This window comes from Galleria mellonella, unplaced genomic scaffold (assembly GCF_026898425.1).
Source record: "Galleria mellonella isolate WM207_F2 unplaced genomic scaffold, CSIRO_AGI_GalMel_v1 utg57, whole genome shotgun sequence".
Classification (NCBI taxonomy): domain Eukaryota; kingdom Metazoa; phylum Arthropoda; class Insecta; order Lepidoptera; family Pyralidae; genus Galleria; species Galleria mellonella.
Window position 1 is genome coordinate 11133273 of NW_026442119.1, and position 27491 is coordinate 11160763.

Genomic DNA, 27491 nt, shown 5'->3' on the forward strand with positions numbered 1-27491 from the left:
GGTTAAGTAAGTACATACATAGTGCCCATTCATTTCTTCCTCTTATTCATCATAAATCTTTGGTATATATCTGAACTTAACAAGTTCAGGTTCCTAGTGATTCTAGACAAGTTAGAATCATTGAGATCAGTGACTAGGCTAGCGCCAGAGAACGCAGCGTACGACTACAGCTCTCGAATCTGCTGCGAAGCATATAATGATAGATGAATATTCAACATTCGTTGTCGACGATTTCAAAGAGTAAAGACACAATCTAGAGTAGGTATAGTTTTAAAAAAGCTAACGGCTGAAATATTATGCAGAGGCTCTAGTTTTGAATAGAAATTTAAAAAATTATCACGGTTGGATATTATAATTTGTATCGCGCAGATCGAGAGCGCTAGCCGCGACAATCTTAAAGCTACTACTAAAATTCTCTAAGCGATCAAAGATCGCAAGCTAGATTGATTTTTCAAAAGTCTTAAAAAAATAAAATCTGCTAGTGATCAACTTTTTACGCGCTAGCGAGGGCGCAAAACGGCGCGCACCGTTCGGAAACGTTTCTCAAAGCCAAGCTTGGAGTAGAGAGAACGGGACGCGTCGTTTTCCGGACGAATCACGACGAATGGCTTATACCCACGAGCGGCTACCTCTTTGGTTAGACGCCTGGCCAGGTAAATGCCATAGCCTTTTCTACGAAATTCGGGGCGAGTTTGCATTGAGAACATTGCTCCATAGTAGGATTGGACCATCCACGCGGCCAGCTGGCCTTCGACGAAGATCCCATAGGCGGGCAGTTCAGCGACCAGCTTTTCAAAAACCTCACGGCACTCGATGTCGCTCGCTGGGTACAGGTCATGTACCGCTTTCATATTTTCCGGCTGCAGGCGAACTAGCTCCACGTCCGATGGCAGCCTAGGAAAAATTTAAAATACAATTGGATCATGCTATTAATAAAAGATGGATTAAAAAGGCTGTAATATTTAGTGAGTTAAAATGTATATTTTGGATTTCAAATTTTATGGATTTTTATAAAAATTGGTTAATTACTATTATATTATACTTAAAGGTAAGGGAAGAAAGATATTTCAGTGAGAATAATACCCATCAGTATCGGCCTCCTCCGGTGGGTTATCACAGACGTACACATCACCAGTGATCTTGTCATGGGCTTCATAGTGTCTCTCGAAACGGTTGACTATGGCTTCGTGGGTGAAGTTCAGGTACAACGGCTTGGTGAGATCCAGTAGGACGTCCTCGGATGTGAGTAGGTCCACCAGCTCAGCGCGCTCGGACGGGCAGAACACCGTCACGCTCTCGTATGGGTGGCTGTTAGGCTGGAAGGTACGACGCAGTTTTATATCAAAAAGTAAAGATTTTATTTTAAGAGTATTTATTACTAACACTAAATAGACATGACCACAGATAGGGTATATATCCACATTATCTAAGACTACTAGTAAAACGGCTATAGCAGTATGCTACCATTAGGATTTTGTTCCATAAAACATATTTTGACCAACATGAAAATAAAGCCTATCTATTGTAAATATATACATCAAAATTGGTGGAGAAACTTGATACGGACTGACTTGTATTGCTAGTCTACCTACTGTCTGTCTACGATGTAGCGATGTGATGATAGCAGATAGTAAATTTAAAAAAAATCAATAAATAACTCATAAGACAAATAAATATAAGAACTATGAAAAACATTAAGAATAAAATGAAAGAACGTAGAAAATACAGTTACTGCGGACTACAAATCGATGTAGAGTCCATAGTGTATCCAATTCTGATCAAGTATTTTAACTTACTAGTTGACTTTACACATCAGCGATCGTATTTCAAATCTTGTAGTTTGTAGACTACATAAAAAATTAATTAATAAAAATAAATATAAAAATTCGAAGTGGGCGGAGTTTAAACCGTACCTTTCTACATCATGTCAGGGTAAGGTAAGCTTTTAGTTTTAGCTCTTACTTATCTACAGATAAGTCCGAAAAAACACGCTATAATGAGTGACTCAGAAGGAAAGGTGAGTAAGGCCTTGTTATTATATAAGTAATATTGTATTAATTTTAGATTTAATTCTATTTATCTATTTAGACTTAAAGTACAGAGTGAATACATGTACATGTCAATAACTTTATAATTATATAAATAATATTCAGTAGTAAAGCCAAATAATTAGAATAAGAGTAAAACATATATAAAATTTGTACACAATAGTTTATAGTGAAATTGAGGTGGTAAATATTCATGTTAAAACGTTGAACGTACGTTGAAGTTCTCTTCACGACGCGACGTGAGGGTGTGACGTCATTACACGATGAGTAGGGTTGTCACAACAGGAAAAGACGGAGCGGTTAAATGCCTCACTTTGAGGCTTGGCTTTACAAAGTTATTTCCGGAAACATTCAGTGGCCTATTTCACTGAACTATAGACCGGTTGACGGTAATAGAGTAAATATTACTGTCAATACTACGTATTTTACTTGTTTAGTATTCTCTTTCTTCCTGAGTATGTGTGAAAAAAAAAACGCTGTGTAAATTCTATAAATATATTATAAATAAGACTATGTTCCACAAAAGAAATATGTAATATCAAATCTAATGTTATAGGTCGTATACGTTTACGTAAGGGTCGGCAACGCGCGCGTAATACCCCTGGTACTGCAGGCGTTCATAGGCTACATTAACCGCTTACCATCAGGTGGGCTGTATGCTTGTTTGCCACCTCAGTGGTATAAAAAATCGAATGATAAAAATATTCAAGTTTATGTAGGTAGGTACAAAAGTAAATTGATAGAAAGGACAAGTCACGCAATATATTAACAATTATAGTAGACCGCCATTGATATTACAGATATATAGTTGATAACTCAGAACTTTGCTTTCATTGTCGGTATCTGATTTATGTTATGCACTTATTTACATATTTGAAAGTAGTTGATCTATTACGTATGTAGATGTAACTAGAGTCTAGTTACTAGATTGATTAGGATAAAATTTTGTTAAGAATTCAATGCTCAACTGTGGACATAAGATACGGTGGTTTATCCCATGATTGACTGACATCCCGCGACTTTATTTAGAAAAAAAAAAAGACTAGCTAGAAATGAAATAACTTAATCATCGTTTTTTTATAGAATGTTAGACCCTATTTTTAATGGATGAAAATGAAATGGTAACCCGTTTGCGCTATTGGTGTATGCTGGCGAAGCACTAGTGAAGGGTAACAGGTGAGAATGAAAACATGTCAGTTACCCCATCGTGACGAATTCATGAATCAACTATAGATGGTTTCCAGGAAGAACCGCGTGGAGGTTGACCTCATAGGGAATGAGCAATTTGAACGGTAGTTCCAGTTAATAATAATTCCTTCTCTACCTTATTTGACCCTACTAATTAGATACACATTATTTCGTTTGTTGTCGTTCAATAATCGTTTGCAATAAAATGTATCTTACCGTACTGGTACAGCCAGGGAAATGCAGACAAATTGGATCCTCCGGCCAATTTTTTGCTACATAAAAATGGAAGTCCCACACTTTGTTGTTTAGATATGTTTGAATCGTTTGATGGAACTGGAAAGAGAAGAAAAATATTTGTTACAATAATACCACTTATATTAAAGTTGCGTACGAACGTCAAAATTTTGTTCACGACCATTAAAATCGATCGGTAGAATCAATCTCTCTTCACACGAACCCGTCTTATTCACTTTACTATTGATCTGCCAAATAGTAATATGTAGCGTTGTAGATAAGTTCTATGTATTTAAAAAACCTAGTAAAAGTACAGTTTGAAAAAAAAATCCTTTTACTCTGCAAAAAGTGCCAGGAATTTTGTTAGAAAAATTATACTGCTCGTTTTGTACATAAGTAAAGTTTTAACTAAAGTTCTTAATGCCCTTAACAGATAATGTAAATATCTTTATTAAACTACGATAAATCCTGCCATATATCCTTGCTGTTGCTGCTGGAGCTAGGATTGCACTCTGTTACTTCGGATTAGTACATTTTGCTGAGTATTCGTACAATACGCAGTATAATATGGCCAAGTATATTGTTACATTTATCAAAATAGCAATGGTCGTCAAAAGACGAGTACACTAGATAAGAATCTAATGTCTATTCTGAAATGTACAATTACCTTTAAAGATTCAGGCATATACTGTACTAAGATATCGGCTACTGCTGGGAGCTCGTCTTCTGTTACCAATCGAAAGTTTTTCCCCTCGGGCACGATTTCCATCTCTGGAACAAACATGGCACGTGCTTTTATTGGTTCCCGCATTGTGTTACCAAGTCACGCGATGAAATGTGAGTTTGTTATTAAATGTTGTTTATGTATTATAATAATACAGGCTTATTTTAGGCATATATATATATTAGATATTCTGTTTTGCGCTCATTTTTGCATTTTGCATAACGTGAAAAATATTCTGTGTTGTCCAAATTTTACCATGTGTAGATACTTACATAGATATATTTCAACAGCATCGTTAACTTATTTAAATGAACAACTTTTTGATAGATACCCGAATTTGGAGTATCTATTCAGGAGCTTCAGACCGTAATCTCCGAAATTTTATACTACGAGTATATTGGATTGGATCGTTGCATTCGGTATTTTTATTTATGTATAAAGTGTGAGTTTTATTGCCAATCTCTTTACCGATCACCTTTACTCTTGAAATTAGGCAATTCTAAATAAAATTTAGTAGACTGTAAGAAATCCAGGGACATATCTAAAGCGAATATTATTTTTCTAATTATTTAGTTCTATGTATATAATGACGACTTCAAAAAATTTTATACGAACTACATTTTTAGGTGACAAATAATAACGGCAAATGGATGCTGTTGATATATTATTATAATAAATATATTTATTATAAATGATAGCAGCAATATTAGTAAAATGATAAAGTTGTTATGATCTTACCATTGCTAGTAAAAAAGATAATGGCATAGATACTATTTTAGAAAGTGCCATAAAATTCCATTGCAATTTTAAAAATTAACATTTACCATAGTTTTATTTTTTTATTACCATAGTTTGTACTTTTTGAATGCGAATCAGAATTTTTTTATTATTATAAATTCTAAAATGTGAAGCATGAGAGGCGTGTTACTACCCCTCCATGATTTGGTGTTAATTTTTTTAAATGATAAAAGACACTATTATCAGAAAATGTTGATTATCATTATGATTTGCTGCATCATTATCATTAATGATAAGATCATGACAGGATTACAATAAACAATAATGTGTTAAAAGGTTTATGAATTAAGTATAAAAAGGGTTTGAGACTTCTGAAAATTAATATTAATAAAAATGGCAAAGCGATGATGTATCAATTGTAAAGAAGGTAAGAATTCATTCACATTACCGTGGGTATAAAAGAGTTATAACCTACAAGACTAGCAACGTCTGTATTGCCTGCAAAAATTTCAATTATATCATGATAGTGGCACAACAAAGCAAACAAGCAACGCATTGTATAAAATAAGCTCTTATAGGAAAGTATACAATTCTTATTAAACTCATATATATATATAATATGAAGTAAATATTTCTACAAGTGTTTTGTAATTTTAGGGTAATTAAAAAAATAGTCAGAAATATAGAAATGTATGATGAGGATGCAGACGTTGCTAGCTTCGGTGGAACGCGCTCAACCTAAGCAGGTACACATAATGTCTACAAACCTGCGGTGAAGAAGCATGGTGGACTATGGTCCATTCCCTTTTTGTGATGGTGTCCTGTGCCCTGTAGTGGAACGATATATTGTATACGAATGTATGTAATATTGTAGCCATAATCAAATTAAAGTTTTATTTAATTCACAGTTAATGTGCAGAATACCATATGACAGTAACATTAGGTAATCATGAGAATCTGAAACAAACCTAACTTATATAAATAAAAATATATTCATTGATCAAAAGTTTGATCGTCGTTGCTGGCAAATTACTTAGCCAGACTTTTTATATATTTATATTATTCTTTAGAAATAAAGAATATGCTTTTTCATATATGTAATTTATTTCAAACCTCGGAGTTCTAATTATTAGATTATTTTTATTAGTAGGAAATATTATAATAATAATCAAACCCACTGTTTATGCGTTATAAAGCTATTTTATATCTTTTGGTTTCCTAATATGAAATACATAGTTTCTAACATACAAAATATTATAAACACGTAATTGTTTTGAATAGGTAAATTTATTATTTAAAAGAAAACAAGAGAGCATTGTGACTTAGTATTAGCTACATAGGTGTTAATAAATTACTCTGAGACTCCATATCTATAAGTTGGTTTATGAATAAAATAATATTGTGTTGTCTTAGATAGAGCATGTTGTTCTAATTTTATATGTCCAGTTTCAAAACATTAACAACTTTAAAGAAATAAATCAGTAATGGTAAATTTATATTTGAGTATGTTTGATAAAATTTGGGTAAATCCAGTGTCAAGTTCACCACAATGGCAACAGTGGACAAAATATTTAGGAAAATTGAGATTCAGCAAGTCAATATTTTCTAGATATGTATTTTCATGGGAGGTTACTACCGTAGGAGCAATATTTGGTAGCTATAAAAAAAAATTGTAGGTGTTGTTGTTCATACTATTATGCTAATACGAAGTTATGAAAAAGTTAGATCCTTACTAATTTATAGTAAATTATAAACATGTAGGTCAATGTAGATATATCATTAATCGTGCTTTTAACAATAGGGTAGCGTGATGAAAGTTACTGTACATGCCTGCATCAGGTCAAGGCACAATGCAGTGTAGTAAAGTAGTACAACACAACCCCGGTGTGATGCGAATAAACTGTAATTAAGATTTCGTTTCACAAAATTAGTATGAGACCAATACATGCAATATTTCGTTTAAAAAAGGAAACGTTACTGAAATTGGTTCAGTATTGCCGAAGATATCGTAAAATACATAATACATAAAAACTATAAAAAATGCAGTCTAATTGAGAATGCGGAAATTAAGACATTTTAAAAAATATTTATTTTATCGCTATTTTGTATGTATATTACTTGATATCTTCATATATTCGTGAATGCGAATTACTTAAAAAACACTGTTGTATTTGTCCTATATTAATTTTATTAAAATAAAGTATTTGTTAAAAAATAGATTACGTTCATTAAAAAAAAATTGATATTTTACAATAAATTTTCAGTGGTATATGGTTATATTATGAAAGAACTCTAACTCAACTGTAGTTAAGTATGTTACTTTAGGAAGGCTGTCAGTGATAAGTAGTTAATGGTGATGGATGACGCGAATGTTGGCTAAAGAATAAGAAAGAATTAAAGCTTAAACTTTTAACTAAGTTACTTATTGGAGTGTATATCACAACAATTTAACTTTTTGTTATCATAAAGAGTTATTACCCATAGATGCTTGCAACACCAAGGGTGTCACGTGCACGTTGGCAACTGTGAAGAAACCTTAATACGTTCTTTTTGAAGAACCCCATTCCGTAGTCTGAGCGTTCCCGGAAGGAAAGTCTACTGAAACCGTAAAAACATCAAAATATCGGTTCATACTTAACGAAGACAATTTCCGACTGCTTTTTAAACCGATATCAAAAATGAGGAGGTTCATAATTAAACTGTTGATTTGTTTGTATGTTGCGAGATTTTGGAGCTACATTTTCTTGTTATTATACGTATATGTATACAAGTTTTTTGGGGCTTGGTAAATTATACAAATACTTCAATGGATATATTGAGTGGAAGATAAAGAGAAAGATAATGTACATGCTAACATTACATGGGAGTCATGAGAACCTATTCCTAGTACAACACTAGAAAAACTAAACTTTTTTTTATAAGAAATCATGGATCGAAAAATCATATTTCAACCCTTTAGGAATCTTTACCAATCTTTAGGAAAAGTTATTTCATTTCTTAAAAGTATCAACCTTGAATTATTATGACCGATATACCAAACTCAAGGCAGGTTACGATTTAAAAGATCTATCTTAAAAGAAATTTATTGAATTTATTAAATAAAACGAAAGTTGGAGTGCATGGCATTTTGTGTTCTCAAAGAATCGGATAAAATGAGAACGCGGTTAGGAATACCAACCGTTAACAAAGGTTCCATTCAGAAAATATCTTTGGAATACGTGAGATTACGTGAAGGTAAAATTCGTCTTAATATCGTTCTCTACGAAGCTTATTAGTCTTTTACAATTTTATTTTGCTCTCTTTATGTACTTTTATTGAAATTTTAATGTAAAATATTGATTTTCCCCCATTATGAGAATTCAGCACACTCACTTACTTATTATTCAGTATTTTGTTTTATGTATATATTGCTAGTTTTGACATAAGATATAGAATAGATTATCCCGATAACAAAAAATGGCTCTGGTAGGTAGCGGTCGAGAACGAAACAACCTTTGCCCTGTTAGCTACTATGAACATAATAATAATAATAAATATAGCAAAGAAATAGGTACAAACCGATAAGAATTATTTACATACATACATACATATCTGTCACGCCTGTCTCCCATTAGGGTAGGCAGAAACAATGGAACGCCAAATACTTCGAGAATTATTTATTGAATAATATATTAAGGAGCAATAGATACACCCTCGATTTTAACAGGAAGAGTGAGTACTAAATGCAGTGGAATTCAAGGGCAATGATGACGTCAGAATCATTGCATTTCTGGCTGCTATCACTTTGAATATACATTTGTATGAATCAAACAGTAACATCTTGTAATATTTGTAAATATATAGAATAAAAACGAAGGCGGTAGCTACTAATAAGCTGGACACGTGATGCTAGCATGTGATGTATATTTTTTTTGTCTCTTTTTCCACTAGTTAAAATTATTCTGATTTGAATTTAACCTTGTATGGCAGTTGTATTGCAATTAAATAAACATCATAAAAGGTTTATAACGAAAACAAAATGCTCAGCGCAGTTTTGAAATGCGGTTTGATTTCAAATGGGCGGATAAAGTTCCAGTATCAGTTTAAAAGGACTTCGCTCGTTTATTTGAAAAGCAATTAAGGCTTTCCATTCTTTTATTTTACTTTTGGCAGCTCGATTGTACATTTATTTTTCATTTACATAAATGTAAAAAAGTTTGTAATGATTTGTGGTGTAACAGTTATGTAGGCGACGAAAACATTTTTATAAAATGTAATATGTAGATGAATTCTGGATTAAAGTATTGGTATATTATCAAAATTTTATCCTAAGTCATGCGGGCAAAGGTAGGTTATGAAGTTAGGTATTAAATATGGTTATTACTTTTTACGAATAAAAAATTAGTGTAGATACAATCTTAATATACAAAGATTCTTTAAAAAAAACGAGATAATTTTTGATAAAATCTGGAACAGTATGTTTTCTTTTTTATCAACTGTTATGTAAAATTAAAGAATTTAAAGGTTATTAAGTCTTAGAGTATACGTAAACAGTGTTTTGGTTTTGATTTTTAGCGTATAGTGTTCAGTGGTAATTACACCCAAGTTAGCTGTATTTTTATTATACAGGTATTCTACAAATAAATAGTTTAATAATACAAAATTGAAAAAAAATCCTCATTGGATCCTTAATTAAGTTATGTATGTATTAGGTACATGTAATTAAATAGTGAAATTATCACCAAAAGAAACAAGTACAAATAAAATTTTTGGAGAAGACCAAATTATCAATAATCCACCTTCCGATTTTAGTTAGACTGATATACATGGATACCCTCTGGATACTATTGTCGGTAATTCTTGATGAATTCAGCATAATGGATCAATCGTCCTGATTTCCTCTTTACCTATCATCACTTATTATTACTCTGCAAGTGTAATTTAGCACAGGCAGGGTTACTAATGCTCTAATTACACTTTCATTCATAAAAAATCTTTATCCATTACCCCGTGTAACAGAAACGAATCGTCTCTTATTTCAAATTTGCTACTTAAGCCTCAAGCAATCCATTTAATTCCGTCAACAAGGCCCAATAAACAAACATCTTATCCGATAGACTTTGTTTTATTTTATGGTTATTGATAGGTTTGGTTCATGTTTTGAATTCTTTGTTTCAGTTTTAAAGCATTTACTTTTGAGTAACACTCAAGATCTTTACCTCATAAAGGTCAGTACTTGTATCACAATCTTCCGCATTCGTTGACTACTAGGTCAAGTGTATATTTGATATTATATATAAAAAAAAAAAACTAGCTTCGCACGGTTATTGTGAAAATAAAATACTGTCAAGCGAGTAGTACGCTGATAATATAACATTCTAAAGGTGAAAGAACTTAAAATTAGTTAAGTATTTTTTAATTTACCCATTATAAACAATATTTCCCCATTATAATAGTAATTAAGAAATCAGAGTATGGTAGAGCTGATTCAAATATTAAGTTGTCAAAAATAATTGATTCTATAATCAACTTTACATGGTGAAATGAAAGAATCATTACATTTTTATGGAAGTATTATATCAGAGAATACACAATTTTTCACGAAAAAAACTCTGAAAATGTTATCTTGTTTACACATATTTTAATTACATTAATATTTTTTATTATATTTAATTATTAATTATATTAATATACAATAATTTAATTAAAAAAAATTATTAGTAAACACGTACTTTTACAGCTCCGCGAATTTAAATTGAGTAACTTGATTTAAATCAAAGAAAACCACTATACGTTAAAAAAAAAAAAAAACTTATCTGTGCTGTGATTCCTTATAACCTTAAACAATCATCGAGTTTTTAGCAAGAACTTTGTATATTTTAGCAATATAAGAACACTGGTGAGATAAGTTGATTCCGTTATAATACATAAAAATAATACTACCCACATAGTTGTCGATTGTCATGTCACAGTCACTAACTATCAAAATTCAGTGTTGCAATAACAGAAATTACACGTTCAGAAATTTCGGAATATTTTGACCATCTTACACTGATAGTTGAGAACCATAATTAGACATCTAATACTACAATAGTTGTCTAAATATAATATTGAAGGAGGTACATTTATAAACTATATTTATATTGCACACATAATAATATGGCACCAAAAATTAATTGCACACAATGCCATAAAGTTATTAAAGATAAACATTTTCTTGTATGCTATCAATATAAACAGCCATATGACCTTATTTGTGCGAAGAAAGAAAAACTTTATTACTTAATAAAAGTCATAAAAATGGATGAGTATGTATCAATTGTACACGTTCTGTAATATTAAAACGGACTACTAGTACTCCAACTCAAGACAAAAAAGTATCCACTTCTAGTTTCGAAAAAAACACACCTGTGATATGTAAAGAATCAATTATAGTGACCTCAAAACATACTTCTTTACAATCAGATATTATTACTAATACAAAATACTACGTACCAGTAACTAATTCGTTTGATTCATTATCAGAAGAAAATGAAACAAATCGCTCTAATTATAGGAGCGATACTTTAAACAGAAGCTATCCAGAACTTAATGTATATACTCGTATGAAGTATGAATCAGGAGACCTTAAACTTCAAATAGAAACCCTGGGACTAAAACTTGAAAAAGAAAATATGTCACTAGAGAATAGTACTTAAAAAAAAAAAACAATTAGCGGAAAATGTTTATCAATTAAAACAGCTACAAAATATATGTCGAATTACACCTACACCAAAATCCACGCCTAAAATAAACAAGAGAAAGAAAATAAATTACGAACTTGTGAATAACTATCAAGAAACATTCGAAACTAAAAAAAAAATAGAACAAAACTCAGTAGATGACAATAAGTTACAGGAAGAGATCCAAAAAGAGAAAACGAGCACACATGAAAATATAGATATTAAACATGAACTAAATAAGATATATATAATTGGGGGACAACAGTGTCGCGGAATGGCATCAGCACTATACCGCTCTTTAAAATGCACTAAATACGAAAATTACAAAATAAGTTCTTTTATCAAGCCTAATGCACGTTGCGAATATGTATTAAAAACCACTGAGACATTAAATGCTAATAAAAATGATAAAATTATTGTAAACATTGGAATGTGTGATACTAATCCCAGTAAATTATTTGCGGAATTAAGTTACTTCCTAAAAGTTCATAATAAGCCAACTGTAATTGTACTGGGCATAAAAATTATATACATTTAAATGAAAATAAATTAAATAAATTCATAAATATGTGTTTCAAGAATTTTGATAATTGTATTTTTTTGGATTTCTATGACATCAATTATTATGATAGAAATTTAATGTATAAAGTATGTTATAAATTAAATTTATTGATTAACACTATATATTACGAAAATATTTTTTTGAGTTTTATTATATCAGCCGTTAAGTGTCCACTGCTGAACATAGGCCTAAGGGGGATTATGCAAAGTAGTTGCCGCGATTGGCAGCGCGTTGACAGCCGCATTTAGGCTTTGGTGATATTTTAGGAGGGACACTGCTGCCTATCACTCGAACATTTAGTTCTCTTAGTCATCCTTACGACACTCACGGGAAAGGAAGGGATGGTCCATCCTATGATGGGATATGTACTTGCCTGATTATTATTTATTGCCGAGGTTTCACTGAAAGTCCGAAAGAAGTGAAGTCGCCGTTCATTTCAGTCCTGCTATGATGCAATCCACGTCAAAATGTCGTCAATAAAAATCAGATATGTATATACGATTTACCTGTAATTGCGTGGCGTTTAGTCCTCATCGTAAATTTAAAATTCGTTGCATTGAGAATAATGTTCTAAAAAGATGCTACTGATTTCGCATTCACCTGTATTATCTATCGTCTTATATTTTGTTACGATACACTTACTATTTAGTATATATACCTATATCATATGGTAAGGTGCTATCATACATTCTGTTTATGTCAAATTTCTCCCGGTCACGTCATTTCCATTGTTCGGATACGTAACTGGGTTTGCGTGTGAATCGCTTTCGTTGTCGCTATAGGGCTGCCTACTAAACTACTGACGTCTCTATCAATACAGACACCTTCTATTTGTTATCCTTTATGGAACGAATATCAGCGGTGGATTGCTTTAAACATGGATTTTAAACGTCTGGTATCTTTCTCAATCTAACATGCATTAAGTAAAAGTTGCACAGAGTCGTGAAACGTGCTACATCCAGCACCTCATAACCAAATATCGAAATTATAGAACCAACATCGATGACCAGATTATGAATATCTTTGATGAGGTCATGAATGTCAAGTAAACACGAGTATGATATTTCGATAGGATGGGAGACGGTAAGTACATCAAGGCGGTATTGGTGTAGTGACAGAAGAGTCCTAACATGATGTTCGAAAGCCATAATGTGGACAATTGGGGATGCAGTGAATAAGGTTAGTACAGAAGTTGTACGACGAAAAAAAGGGTTTAGCCTAGTGAAGCGTGGATGTGAAATGTATAGATGATCAGGAGTACAAGAAAGCTTTGAATAGGAATATATATGTCTATAGGTGTCCTTGGTTCAAATCCGAACTAGAAATCAGAAAATGATTTTTTGTAATAGTTATTAGGAGGTCAATGGTGATGGAGAATATGAATGCTAAAATGAGTATAAATGCAGTGTTGATCTAGTTATATGACGAAATAGAAGGGTATTGGTACTATTATTGATATTCGATTTAAAATCAAATTAAATGAAGACTGTCTATGGGGCCCTGCTACGAACATTCTCTACCGAAAAGCAACTAAGCGTGTGGTTGATATTTCTAGAGATACTAGAGTTTGTATAGAATATGTATGCAGATTGGCTGAGTTATAATATAATTATCTTCTTTACGTAGTTCTAGTTTCTAATTTTCTTCCACTTACTGATATTTTATCATGAGAAACAAAAACAATATTTACTTACTGTAAATGCACGTAATAAAAAGATAACAGAGTTATGTTCTCTGAAATTTAAGAACAATAATATTTTATTCTAGTATTGAGTTTTAATTATCTATTACTAGTGGAATGCCATTAGGGGGACAGGAGAGCAACCCTGGGTGTCGCTAGTCGACGCCGCGCCGCGCCGCCGCGTCGCCCTTGAGTCTGCGGAACCACTGCAGTGGACGCCTAGCTACTTACGTCTCTGATATCGATTGTTTTTTACGCCTAGGAATATATATATAATAAGCGAATCATCAAATCCTAGAATCCAAGATGTCGTTATACTTAACCGGTAGCGACCCCCTGATTTTATCGCCTAAGACAAGCCGTATGTTTCTGTAGGAAACTGTTGTAGAAGTTGTTTGGTTCCTTTGACCATATTAGATGGCTGAAACCTCACGATTAAGAATAGCGGATGTTGATTTGCGAATGACAAAAAATATCTACAGGTAAGAAGCAGATGGTCTATGATTAAAAATATCTCTGGATACTATACGTAATGATCCATGATGACTAAGATCGGAACAGACGGATAAACTTATTGACGGATAATTCGATTGAGAATTATGATTCTCAGTAGGTAATGAACTAGATGTTAGGACGAGAAGTAATGTCATGTCACTCGTATTAATCGTAGAGAAGAGTTTTGGGATTTTATATGAAGAGTGACAGAGGATTGTCTTAGAAAATTAATTAAACTGAGAGACAATGTTAGGTTAGGCTCGCCTCTTGTCACATTACATTCTGGTAAACCTAAGCTCCTAAATGTGGGGATGTTGAGTGATTACACACACTTATATTTAATACATATAATCTGGGAATATAATCAGAGTTACTATACTATATTATTAATTTTTTGTTGAGCTTAATTAATCTTTATGCTTTTTAATTTCAACTCCGTTGATTCTTATTTTTATATAAACTCGAAACTTTGTTTCAAAAGATAAACTTAACTTTAAAATAATAACAAGTAAAATACGTCTCACATTTACATATTCAGTGGGAAAGATAAAGGTAATAAAAGTAACAACGAAGGAAAAGGGGAAAGGCAGATGAAAAGAAAGATAATAAAATTACTTTATAAAAATGATTTTATTTGAAACATTCAGAGTTATTATTTTTATGAAGTTTTATAAATTTGTAAAATTAAATAAATACGGTTAGAATTGGCTGTCTGCAATTTGCCATTTCGTTATATAACTACATACAAGTATAATTATTTTTGCTATAGAAATTATGTCATAGAGAAATTTAAAGTTGATACGTATTTATATATTTTTACGCCTAGTTTCGCGCAGAAATTGACATCAATAAAGTCTCTCTTATTTCATACATCTTCTATATGGGGGACTATTGACTTCTTCCTAAATTACAACGTCGCTTTCAAATCAAATATTATTATGTAATCATTATAATTGTGCTAGAGAAGTTAAGAAAAATTGTACTGAAGCGATATTTTTTAAATAGATCCAAACTAAAATATGGTTGAGCGATGACTGGCACATCCGAAATACATGGAATGAAAAAATATCTTATATATAAATAAGTAACTTTTGAGTTACTTGCGGGTTCTTCGCAGCAGATTTACAACACTTCGAATTCATCAGTCAGTAGAATGATAAAATACTGTTACTATTACTCAAAGAGCTTGTGAACAATTTCATTCGAATAAAGATGATTTCTACTTTACTAGTTTTGATAGAGCATGGTAGGTCGTAGGTATCGTAGGTAGGTGGTTAGATTTTAGACAGACACACCTAGGTAACAAAAAGTACCAATAAATTTTGTTGTAGGTGTGTTGATTTGTCTCAAGGTCAGCGGTCATTCAGTCACGTCTGCGGAAAAACGCCTGATGTTATCAAATGTTGAACATACGAGTATTATTAGCTAACATTATCTACTGTATTGGTTGAGGGGGGGGGGGAGGGAAAGGGATTGTTAGTAATGGGGTCTAACTGACCCACTGCTAACAATACGCCCTATCAAGTCGACCTCCACGAAGTTCTCCCTGGAAGCCATCGTGTGAAATCGTGTTCCAATTTTAGTGAAATTTGTCACGATGGGCTAATTGACCTGCTTTCATCATCACCTATCATTCCTCACTGGTGCCCCGCCAGCGTATACTGATAGCGCGGGCAGGGTTACCATTCCATTATCACCCATTATATAAAAAAAAAAAAAAACTGTATTGGTTGATAGGTAGTCTAAATTTAAATAGTATTACCTACTTAGATGTTGTGAGTAAACCATTATTAATTATAGTTAATTACGGAAAGGAACCTGTTCATTAGGTTTTTATTGTTAAATTACTGTATCTAACAGTTTATAATTAGATTAACGATTGGTTAGGCTTCTTCAATCATGACGAAATTACTCATAGGCAGTATGCGGTTTAATAAAAGTATAAATTTATACGATTAAATAAATAATCATTAAAATCGATTTATAAATGGCGAAGAGAACGTAGGCATGTAAGTAATATATACAGAAAATACTCAAAGTCAAATTGAGAGAGAATCTCCTCCATTACAAAGTCCTTTAAGAAGATACACCTTTGTACCTACTAGATATAAATACAAGCTCTCTTTTCGAAGGTATCGTATTATTCTTTTATTCATGGTATCGTTTAGAAAAAGTTGAAAGGTTTTTGGGAATAGGCAATTTATTTTGCAATAAAATACTGAATATTCTTTATTCATTAATTAAAAAATTGTATATATAAGTTTTTTTTATAAAGAAACACTTGTTCGTAATTTATATTTTACTAGACATTAACCATGATTGTTTCCGGGAGTACCGCGTCGCGATCGACTTGACATGGTATATTGTTAGAAATGGGGTCGCTAATAGCAGCTAATAGTCCCATTATTACAATTCCCTTTCCCTCATATTACGTTAATAGCTGACTTTTTGTCAGTTATTTTCGGCAGAAACTGCTTGTTGAATTAGACGGTAGGGTAAAAAAATTAACATATATAAAAGTGGCAAAAAGTATCCTTTATAATAAATGATATTACTCTAACTTTGTCATAAATAGAAAATACCGCGATCAGTGCAAACAGGATGCAGGAATCGAACCCACAACAACAAACGGATAAGGAGTGAGATACTGCGTCGTCATAGATCGTCTAAAATAAGAATGACCTAATACTGTAGCCTGATTTTTCTTTTTTGTTCCATCCAGCTCTTTATGATTATATTTTTAATTCATCCAACCACAGTATTCATCGAAAACTAGGTTAAAATATTCAGTCTGTAAAGCAAAGCTTCTAGCAGCCAAGTATTTATAGCTTAAAAGAAAATGTCATTTTCAAACCCTTGAATACTAAAAGGCGAAATCTTTGCCCCATTACAAAACACAGTACAGTCTTTATAAATCATATCATACACTTCTGTTAATTTACCGATAATGGTCTTCTAAAATTTACAGATTTAGATTAAACTTTTGTTAAAATTGAATAAGCAAACAGATTTACTTGTATATTTTAATTGTTTCTAATATACTGTCATGCTTATAACTCATCTGTAAATATTTAATTGTATTAATATTGGGATGAATAGTTATTCTATGTGAAACCTAAACCCGTAAGTATGTCCGTTAATTAAATATGTAAGACATAGTAAATTAGTAAACAAATATACATAGTCAGCACATAATATTTGAGCTAACAAATGTCGCTTACAGGGTTTTAATATTAAGTGGCCGAAATATTCTCTGTAGTTCACCTTTTAGGAAGTGTTTTAGGTCAACGGAGGTAAGTTTTGTCAGGTATAAATTTAGCAACGAAACTACGTGTAAAATAAGGCTCACCAGTAGCAAGTTTAGGTCTATATTAATGACCGGATGAGTGAAAGACAATGTTTTAATCTTTTTAAGTAAGTTGCTTAGTAAATTAAGTTTATAGTGTGATATTTTGTTAATCCTTTCCAATACAGCTTTTGTAATTAAGTGAAGTTTGTTCCTAAAGTTATGATAATTTAATTAAAATATTCCAAACAATTGGCATCTAGTTAACTTATGGAGTACGTAATAAATTATGTCATATAAATACAAAATTATAATAAAATTTATTACTGATATTTTTATACAATATTTTGCGAATCAAATTTGTATTATAAAAATGTATTAAAGCCATCTCTCCAATTGATACTTGCTGCTTCCAATGCGGTCCATAATGCTCACTATAATAAGCAGATACCTATTATTACATTATGGAATGCAAATAAACAAATATACATGTTAAATATAGAAAAATTTTATATTCAATGAAAGCAATAAATTACCTAGATAAAATAAAATAAATCTAAAGTATAAACTTTCGATGTATTTTATATTATCCAGGATTTTAAGAGAATTGGCGTTTGTAGAACTTGTAGTGTTGTGAACTGGTTACTGTTTAAAAGGGTACAATTGTATCTCCCGATTAAAATTGCAACATTTTTAGAGTCAGTCAGTCAGTCTTGAGGTGCACATCAGTGATACTACCTATTTCGACTTTTGTTTAATTTAACAATCCTCTAATTTTTTCTGTTTGTAGTTCAAGAAGAAAGATTGCGTGAGTGTTAGGTGGCGTGATAGTTAAAATTTAACCTACTATTACTTTCTAACGCGGTAGAATTACCTAAATTAATTTATTATTTTACAAAAGCATGGCTACTCGTAGTAGTTATTGAGTTATATTATTACGAGTAGCATTTTTCAAACATTATCTATTAATCTACGTTTTCATGCTAAAGCTACTATTTATTGCTATGATAAATATATTATACCCAAGCAGATGACTTCTATCGTATGGCTAGATTTTTATTCATAAAAGTTATCAACTTCGATTTCATCTTGTAGGTAAACGTGGACTTTATAAAGTTATGAATAACATCGATGGACACCGAACAAACTCAGAAGTAGTTATACATTTAAATTGTATTCTCTTTTTTAAATTGAAACGTATTTCAGAAAAAGCATATACTCTTTTTAAAGTAGAATAAAAACCTTTTACTATGTAATAGAAAGAAATGTTAAATGATTCAGGCATTTTGTCTTTGGGAAACAATCAGAGCATTGGAGAGGCTGTGAGTAGAAATCAGATTTGTTGGAACGAATGCCAAATCACTTGGAGCGCTACCAATCGACCCCACAAAAGGAGACGGATGCATGCCCTACGTAGAAATAGTAATAGTAGATAAATTTTCAGAAACTACAGTACCTATTTTGTTTTACGACTTCGTATTTTCATTGTGGAATAGCTTGCAGGATTGTGTTTCAGTTTAAAGTTTGGAATACTGCAGTGAAATTACAAAGTATGGAGGCATAACTTCATAATTTTCAGAAATGGTTACTCATGAAGATTGGTATTCTGTGATGTTTATGGTGCTCTCCATATCTATTGACGTTATCTTGTTTGCAATTCTAAGTTGTACAAAATAAATGCAAATATGATTAAAAATGTGAAAATGTGCAAAGATCGTTAAATACATATCAAATGTACATCATCATTATATCAGCCTTTAACTGTCAATTGCTGAACATAATAAGCCTTCCCCATAAAGGATGTTTTGTCAGTAGTTGTCATTTGGCAAGCGGGATAGCAACCGCTGTTAGGCTTTTAGTGGTATTGTAAGAGGGACGCTGCTGCTCATCCCTCTACCATTAAGTTCCTTTAGTCGCCTCTTACGACACTCACGGGATAGGAATTGGTAGTCTATTCTATGCCGGGACCACATGACGTAAATATATATAAAAATTCGTTATTTAACATTTTGAAAAGTGTATACAAATATCAATATAACGAAATTCCGATTGATATGCGCGAGTGAAGCCGCGGACAAATTCTAGTGTAGTGATAAATATCTTTTCAAGGACGTCGCAACAGAGATAGCTCAGATTTTCTAAGTGTCATTACATCGCTCTTCGACTAAAAGCTTTTTAGTGATACCTATACTATTCTGTGTGACAATTTTTCAGCAATGACATGAGAAAATTAGAAGATAATATTTTATCTAAATTACAAATTTTAATTTTAAAGATAGGTTTAAAGAATGGCGTTCTAGGTTCAAGCCCAGTATATGATCGTACATGGCGGTGCAGTTGAAACGCATTTTTAATGCATGAAAATGGAATGATGACCATTACTTGTGCTACGGTTTTTGTTATTTTAGTACCAGTAAATCACATGAAAACAGGCCATTGTGATGTAGTCACTAGATATTAGTCTGTGAAATTTGATATGCTAAGGCACAGATAGCTAAGGTATATTGTTACCAACAAGGCCGCAAATCCTTGTTCCTACCAACACTTCCAGTGGTAACGTTTGTGTACCAAACAGTATAATGATTACATGTAAACAGTACCAGAACATCTCAAACGACTTGACTGAAACATTTTAATATTGGTTGGGGTCAGATTACTTATTATGAGTATGATCGTTTAGCCCTTGGTTTGAGGAGCTTGTATGATGTAAAATAATATTGTTTTTTTTCAATTAACTTAAAAAGGAGTAGATCATCGTTACGCCCCCTATCTAAGTTTCTTTTATTTTTTGGATGTATATTATACAGGTATTATTATGTGTATTCAACCATCTTACAAAAATAAGTCAATTATTTGATTCGATGTGGATGATTTTTTTTTTATTAAAAAGATTATAATTTAAAACACTAGATCATGCTCATTTAGATAAAAATAAAGTCTATTTTGTGTAAAATTGTTAAACGCTACGTTTGTTTGATCGTCAATACGTCTATATTATTATTTGTTTATATTTACTTGTATTTAAAATTATGAAAGCGTTGATTACAATTTGGCGGCCGGTCATCATAAAATTTGATATAGCACATGACGTAAGCTCCTTTTTATCAATCAATTTATCCTGGTTACATGGACGAAGATAAATAGATAGATACTCTTTATTGTTTCCTCCAAAAGATTACAATAGTAAACTTATTATAAATATAAATAATTACAAGAAATAATCACAACGAGAAAACAATGGGCGACCTTATCGCTAAGAGCGATTTCTTTCAGGCAACCTTTGGATGGAGAGGAGTAATTATAAACAATTTGGTGCTAAAAACTAATTGTATACATACCTTTGCGTGTAAGACGTTATTGTAATATTATTAAGTTTATTTAAGTGAAAAAATAAACGTCTTAGCATTCAGATCAAAACTGCGCAATGACCGATGACAAGCCTTCAAATCGTCGACAAATGATTCTTATACAACGGTTAGATTTGAAGTAAATTCCTTAATCGTATCGGAAACACTATTTGAGTAATGTTTTTCTTATATGGATTTTAATGGAATGGCATCTCCGTTTGTGTTGGTTTATACTGGTGATGTACTGGTGATGGATGATAGATATTAATAATAATCATCAATGTAACAATAACAACAAAAATATTCGTGGTTGTTCCTAATGTACCCTGTTAAATTATATATTGTTAGCAGTTATGGGGCAGATAGATTCTATTACTAATAATTCTTTTTTATTTTTATTTGGTTATGTAACATTTTTTTATAACATTCCCTATGTTATAAAAAAAACAAATACGGCAAACGACGGTAAGTGATTACCGCCGCCCATAGGCACCCGCAACATCAGAGTTGTTGCTGGTGCGTTGCCGGCATTTTAAGATGAAATGTGCTCTTTTCTTGAAGATTTCAATGTTGTACCTGTTCGGAAATAATGCTACTAGGAGTTGGTTCTATACTTTGGTTGTGCGTGAAAGAAAATTTCTACAGAAACGTACGTTAGAAGGCCGCCACTTGTCTAGATGGTCGAAATTGAATTTTAGCTTGTGGCTGGTTGTACGATGATGAAATTTAGCAGCTGGAATTAATCTGAATAATTCTTCTGAACATTCCCCTTGATATATGCGATAAAAAACATAAGAGACGAAACGTCTCTACGCAAGTGCACTTCATTATTAAGAATATTTTAAAATGAGGCTAATAATTAGGTAACATAATATGTTAGACCATAGTTTCTGAAATTGCGAATCGGAGATACAACGCTTATTTTTGATTTTGCTTACAATGTTTAACACCAGTCAATGTAGTGTATTTGGTGTAATGATGATCTAGTGCGTAGTCGTTTATTTTATAGAAGTTCCTGTAAATTTATACTAATGATCAGCTCCGGCTTCGCATTTATATGAAAACTCACATCTCTTGGACAAAATTACTTCCTGCCTTGAATAAATCGTTATTACAAGATTCTCATGTGTTATTACTATGAACTGAGTGATGGTTGTTCAACCATATGTGACATTCAGTAATAACATTTTACCAATGGCAAGAAAAGTACCACATACGTATATGAAAACCTAGCTTAGCTACACTTGTAGCAATTTATGATGTAGCATAAGTACACAGTACAGTGGAAGCCGTAATGAGGGAAGGTCAAACACAATACTCTACTTCCAATTAGAGGATTAACCGTATGTTAACTGACAAAGAGAATTTTATCATGTGCAGGTAGTTAGTTCTTTTGTCATAATGCAGTGGTTTTTCTATTCTGTCAGAATAAGTATCTACTAACGTAGAGGCATTTAGAATAGTTTAATATGGCTTTGTAATGGTTAAATGAAAAGCGATTTAGGGCGGACATGTCATTTGTAATAATGAAAGGTTTTTACCTTTTAACCGGCGAGCTCTGTCTGCGAACGCCGGCGTCCGTGGCGCTTTGCCCCCACAGGTGGAGTGTCGAATATTAGGGTGTTAGAAGCGCCAAGGAGGGCTCCTGGCCGCGAGGGGCCGGCGTTGCTGCGCGTAGCGAGCGATGGGCGCGCGTGTGCCTTGGGGTCGGTTTGCCGGCGGAGTGGCCGCCTGGCTGGTTGGGTGACAGCCGGCGAGGGTGCGCGCGCCTGCACCACCGCGCATGCGCCGCGCACCACCGCAAGGAACACACGGATACGCAGCGTCACTACATGTGCTATATTGTGCATTTACATAAACAGAGGTGAGCGATGATTTACCAGTATTTTTTTTTTTTACCTTTTCTAATTATTACATTGGCCAGAAGGCAAGACCTATTGACATTTAATTAGCAATTTTGTTTGATTGATATGTTATATTATAATTCTTAATAGGTATTGGCCAACAAAATTATTTTGACCTACTATCTAAATTTCTTTGTGCGTACAATCGACTAATATTTTTAGGTGATTTTCTTTGTAGGAGTATTACATTAGTACTCTTACAAGAACTTCCGTACGCGGTTACATCAATGCAAATAAATTGAAATATATGTATAAAATTAAAATATGGGGCGTAGCGTGTGGGGAGCCGGAATCAGCTGTTTTGTGTAGGTTATCGTTAGGGTGTTATCGATTGGCGCCACTTTCTCCGCTGGGCGCGAAGTTCTTTGTTTTGGCGACGATCCAGCCATGGTGTCGATTCTGTTACTAAGCACACAATATTAATATAGCAACTTAAGTGTTTTCGCATTTCATTAATAAACCCTAATATTCTTGTAGGTTGCCGAAAAAAATATTTTAATTTTAAAACTATATTGTAGACGTTTGAAATTGCTGTATTGAAGTTTATAGGCTGTTTTTTCGTACACCCACCCAACAAAAACCCACCTTCAAAGTTACGTATGTACTTCCAAAGTTGAAGTAGGATTATAGAAAATGTCTAAATTGTAAAAAGAATTAAAATAAAATATTTAGACAGAGATTTGAGTTGGGATTTAATATCGGCATGTTCTAAAATAAGTCAAATTTAAATCATTATCATCTCAGTTATTATCCGTCAACTGCTGAACATAGCTCCCCCATAGGCTGCTATAAAGAACGGTCCTGAGCTTTTTACATCCACTGACTCCCTGTAATGCATTTGCGGTCCTCATTTGAGTGCGAGTATAAAACAGTAAAATATTTTATATACTTAATAATTAAAAGATAACAATTATTTACTTATTTACCTTATATAAATATGTGTAATAAACTGTACGTAGTATGTATACATTATTAAATAATCATATTGTAAAATTATCATTTTTGGAAACGAAATGTCTTTATGAATTTTATGCAATATATGATATTAATAATATTGTACTTTAATCGACTACAAAAAAGGAGGAGGTGTTCAATACAGTTATATTTTTTTATGTATTTTATCTCACAATTCCATATTCCATCATTTATAAACCAAATTATATATATATATATATATATATATATATATATATATATATATATATATTGTAAATTTCAATCTCATAGAAAATTTAATAAAATTTGTTCAGTAATTCTTTTTAACTGTTACTGTAACTGTAATGTATGAATATAGTACTCATCTTAAAGATTTCTTTGTTATACTTGCATAATTTGTACTATTTTTTTTTATAACCAGAGGGAGACTTGTACAAAACTCTATTTCCTCTACCTCTGACCATTCGTGTTTTTGCCGTGAAGCAATTCTGTTTGCATAGCTGTGTTTCGATTTGAAGAATCACATCCCATCCTTTTTAATTACTATTGCCTTTGTCTTTGAAATGAAGTTAGAATTTGTAGATATTCACGTATTTGTTATTACTTAAATTTGAATATTTGAGACTTCAGAGTTTTAATTAGTTTATATGTGACAATTTTTTTTGTTGATTCATGCACAAAATATTTGTTATGGTCCTAAATATTGTCTTTAAATAAATATAACGTTTCAAGCGTAAAATATGAAATTGTGTTTTCTCTATTATTAACATACGATTTACAACCATACATTGCAACCATAAGATTTACAGTTTTTATTTTATCATTCCTTATATGTAATTCCTTGTTCTTAGATTTAAGACCGTATAGATGTTCTGTGCTCCGGTCGATTCCTATATAAATTACGTCACTAATCTGTGCACCCTAATTATTTGAATTTCGTTTCTTCACCTAACCTATTGCACGTGTTAATTCTAAAAGTTTACATCTAGCTCTATACAAAAAAAAAGTAGAACGTATTATTGGTAAAAGTGAATCTAAAATACAAGATCTTGAATATAAATCTCAGGCAAAAATTAAAATAGGTGATTCTAGTGGTAGCAAAACTGCTATTATTGTGACGGGTACAGATAAAACTATATCTAAAGTGGAAAATACGATACATGAATTGCTTCAAGATAAAAAACCGCCGGTAAACGAAGCTCTTAACGATAACAGTAGCAGTGGTATGTCTACAGACTTGTTCAAGGAAACGGTGCTGGTGTGTAGATTGGGAAAAACTCAATGCTTTCTATGATGAACATCAACAAAGACGATGGGATAATTTACCTCCCATTATTAAGGATTTTTATAAAAAAGAACTTGTAATTGCAAACATGTCACTTGTTTATGTTACTCGTTGGCGTCTTGATAACCATGACATACAAATAAAAAGAACTTTTGATAATAAATCGGATTTAAGACCTATTCCCAATTCAGTTTTAACATTTGAACAAGCTTTTCAGTACTATCTAGAAATCCTAGATGAAATATATAAATAGGGTTTCAGAAACCCTCTCCAATACAATGTCAAGCATGGCCTATTCTCTTAAGAGGCGATAATTTAATTGGCATTGCTCAAACTGGTACTGGCAAAACATTAGCTTTTTGCTAACTGTCCTCATACACATTGATGGACAAACAACACCTAGAGACCAACAGGAGGGCCCTACGGTACTAGTAATGGCTATAACAATAAAGGGACTTAGCTATACAAATTAATAAGGAAGTATCAAAGTATCATTACAAAGGTATAAAGTCAGTTTGTCTTTACGGAGGCGGAGATAGGAGAGAGCAAATAAACGTTGTGACCAAGGGAGTAGATATTGTGATCGCCCAGGAAGATTCAATGATCTTATCGTAGCTGGTCATTTTAAGATAATCAACTTTTCGTACATAGTATTAGATGAAGCAGACAGAATGTTGCTGCATGGCATAATAAAAACTAAAAATGAATTCTGTTGGCTCACCATATTGAATTCATCAAGAATTCATTATGATAGTTTTTAGGGAGCGCGGCATAAAAGTTGATCTAGTAAGGTGTATTACTAGCAATAAAATTATTACTCCTCATTAACAGCCTTAAACTCTTAGGTAAAATTACTACTTATATTAATTCAGAAATGTTAGGTAATTTATTACATACTTAGCTTTTATTTCTTACAAGTTATTACGTATCGCTAAATGTAAGGTTACAGACTGCAATTTGCCTGTCCGGTTTTTGTTTTATGTCCACTGCATACTGCCGAATTAGGTCAAGGACTACACGATCTGCAGTAGGTAAATATCCTATCACGAACTGTGTTGGTGGCGCATAATATTTAGTATTTCTATACAACAACTATTAAAAATGCTAAGACAAATGTGTAAGATAACGAGTTCCAGTAGGAAAATGGTATTGATTTGTTGACCCTTAGGTACGTTTTCGTCATTACGAGCTTGAGAAAGAATAAGACGTTGAACATTTTCATGAATGTTTGTGTATCAAACAAAATGATTAGGTAGAAATAATAATGTAATTTATTGAAATGTAATTTTACTGAAATAAACTTTTTCTTTTAATTCTTTTATTTAGTAATTCCTATTTAGATATTTCATAATAAAGAAATCTGATTGTTTAGGATTATTTTTTGCAGGTAAATAACATGAAAAGGATATCCTAGAAATAGCTGCACAGCTGTGAAGAACTCTAACAGAATCACTCCAGTTACATTTAAAATATATAGATGACTTTTATACAACATATTAAAGGTTTGTATTAACTATATATGTCATACATTCATCTTTTTTTTATTATCCAGAATTAGAAAATAGTTGACAATTTTAATTCTAAAGTACAAACTTTTAGAATTGTAAATTATTTAACAGGATTTGAGAAGATTGATGCAAAGATTGTGAATTGCGTCGGGAACTCAGATGAAATACTATCTGGCCTGGGGATGAATGACACACATGACATAACAAAATGACATAGACTGACATAACTTTACAGATTGACAGTTCGAAACGTTGTTTTGTTTTGATTTCCAAATTCTAATTTAATTTTATTTTATTTTATTGTTCAGATTTTTCAGGCATAGCAGAAGTACAGGGTTTTAGTTTTTTTTGGTAGTTTGATGTACCCTGAGTTGCACTACATAAGTGTGGCCGGGTAGGTACTTGTTAAGAATTACGTTTACTGTTTATAACTGTTTTAAAAATAGTTCAGTGTTGATCCTTTTGTAATCTTTATTTTATTAAAATGAATATTTTTTATCTTTTATCTGAATAAATAAACTGATTTTTATAGAACGCATAAAAAGATTAAGAATGGCCAGATTTCGGTTTGGAAGACAACATGAAGGTTATCGCTTGATATCCAGTGATGACAGTGGTTTCTCTGATGCTCAATTTGAGGAGCCTGCACCGAAGATCCCATGGAAAGCCATCAGTCTAGCTGTATTTTTGTTTGTTATTGGTACTATTTTACTTATAACAGGTAGCTTGATAGTGACTGGTCATATAGATACTAAATATTCAGATAGACTGTGGCCAATGATAGTTCTAGGTGGAATAATGTTTCTTCCTGGTGCATATCACATTAGAATAGCATATTATGCTTATAAAGAATA

The 27491-nt window shown here is 32.2% G+C and overlaps 1 protein-coding gene across 2 annotated transcripts; it reads right to left on the bottom strand.

Annotated features, from left to right (window-relative positions):
• On the bottom strand, window positions 1–22724 carry LOC113509804 (uncharacterized). 2 transcript variants are annotated; one of them, XM_031910793.2, is made up of 6 exons: window positions 22546–22724; window positions 5700–5760; window positions 4138–4241; window positions 3453–3569; window positions 1084–1316; window positions 1–894 (listed from the first exon to the last, which is right to left on the bottom strand). In XM_031910793.2, exons 2-6 carry the CDS (start codon window positions 5731–5733, stop codon window positions 501–503), a joined length of 882 nt encoding a protein of 293 aa, XP_031766653.1. In that variant the 5' UTR covers window positions 5734–5760; window positions 22546–22724; the 3' UTR covers window positions 1–500. The 2 variants fall into 2 exon arrangements, with proteins under 2 accessions (XP_031766653.1, XP_026749030.1); XM_026893229.3 differs by lacking the exon at window positions 5700–5760.
• Between the last annotated feature and the right edge of the window lie 4767 nt (window positions 22725–27491).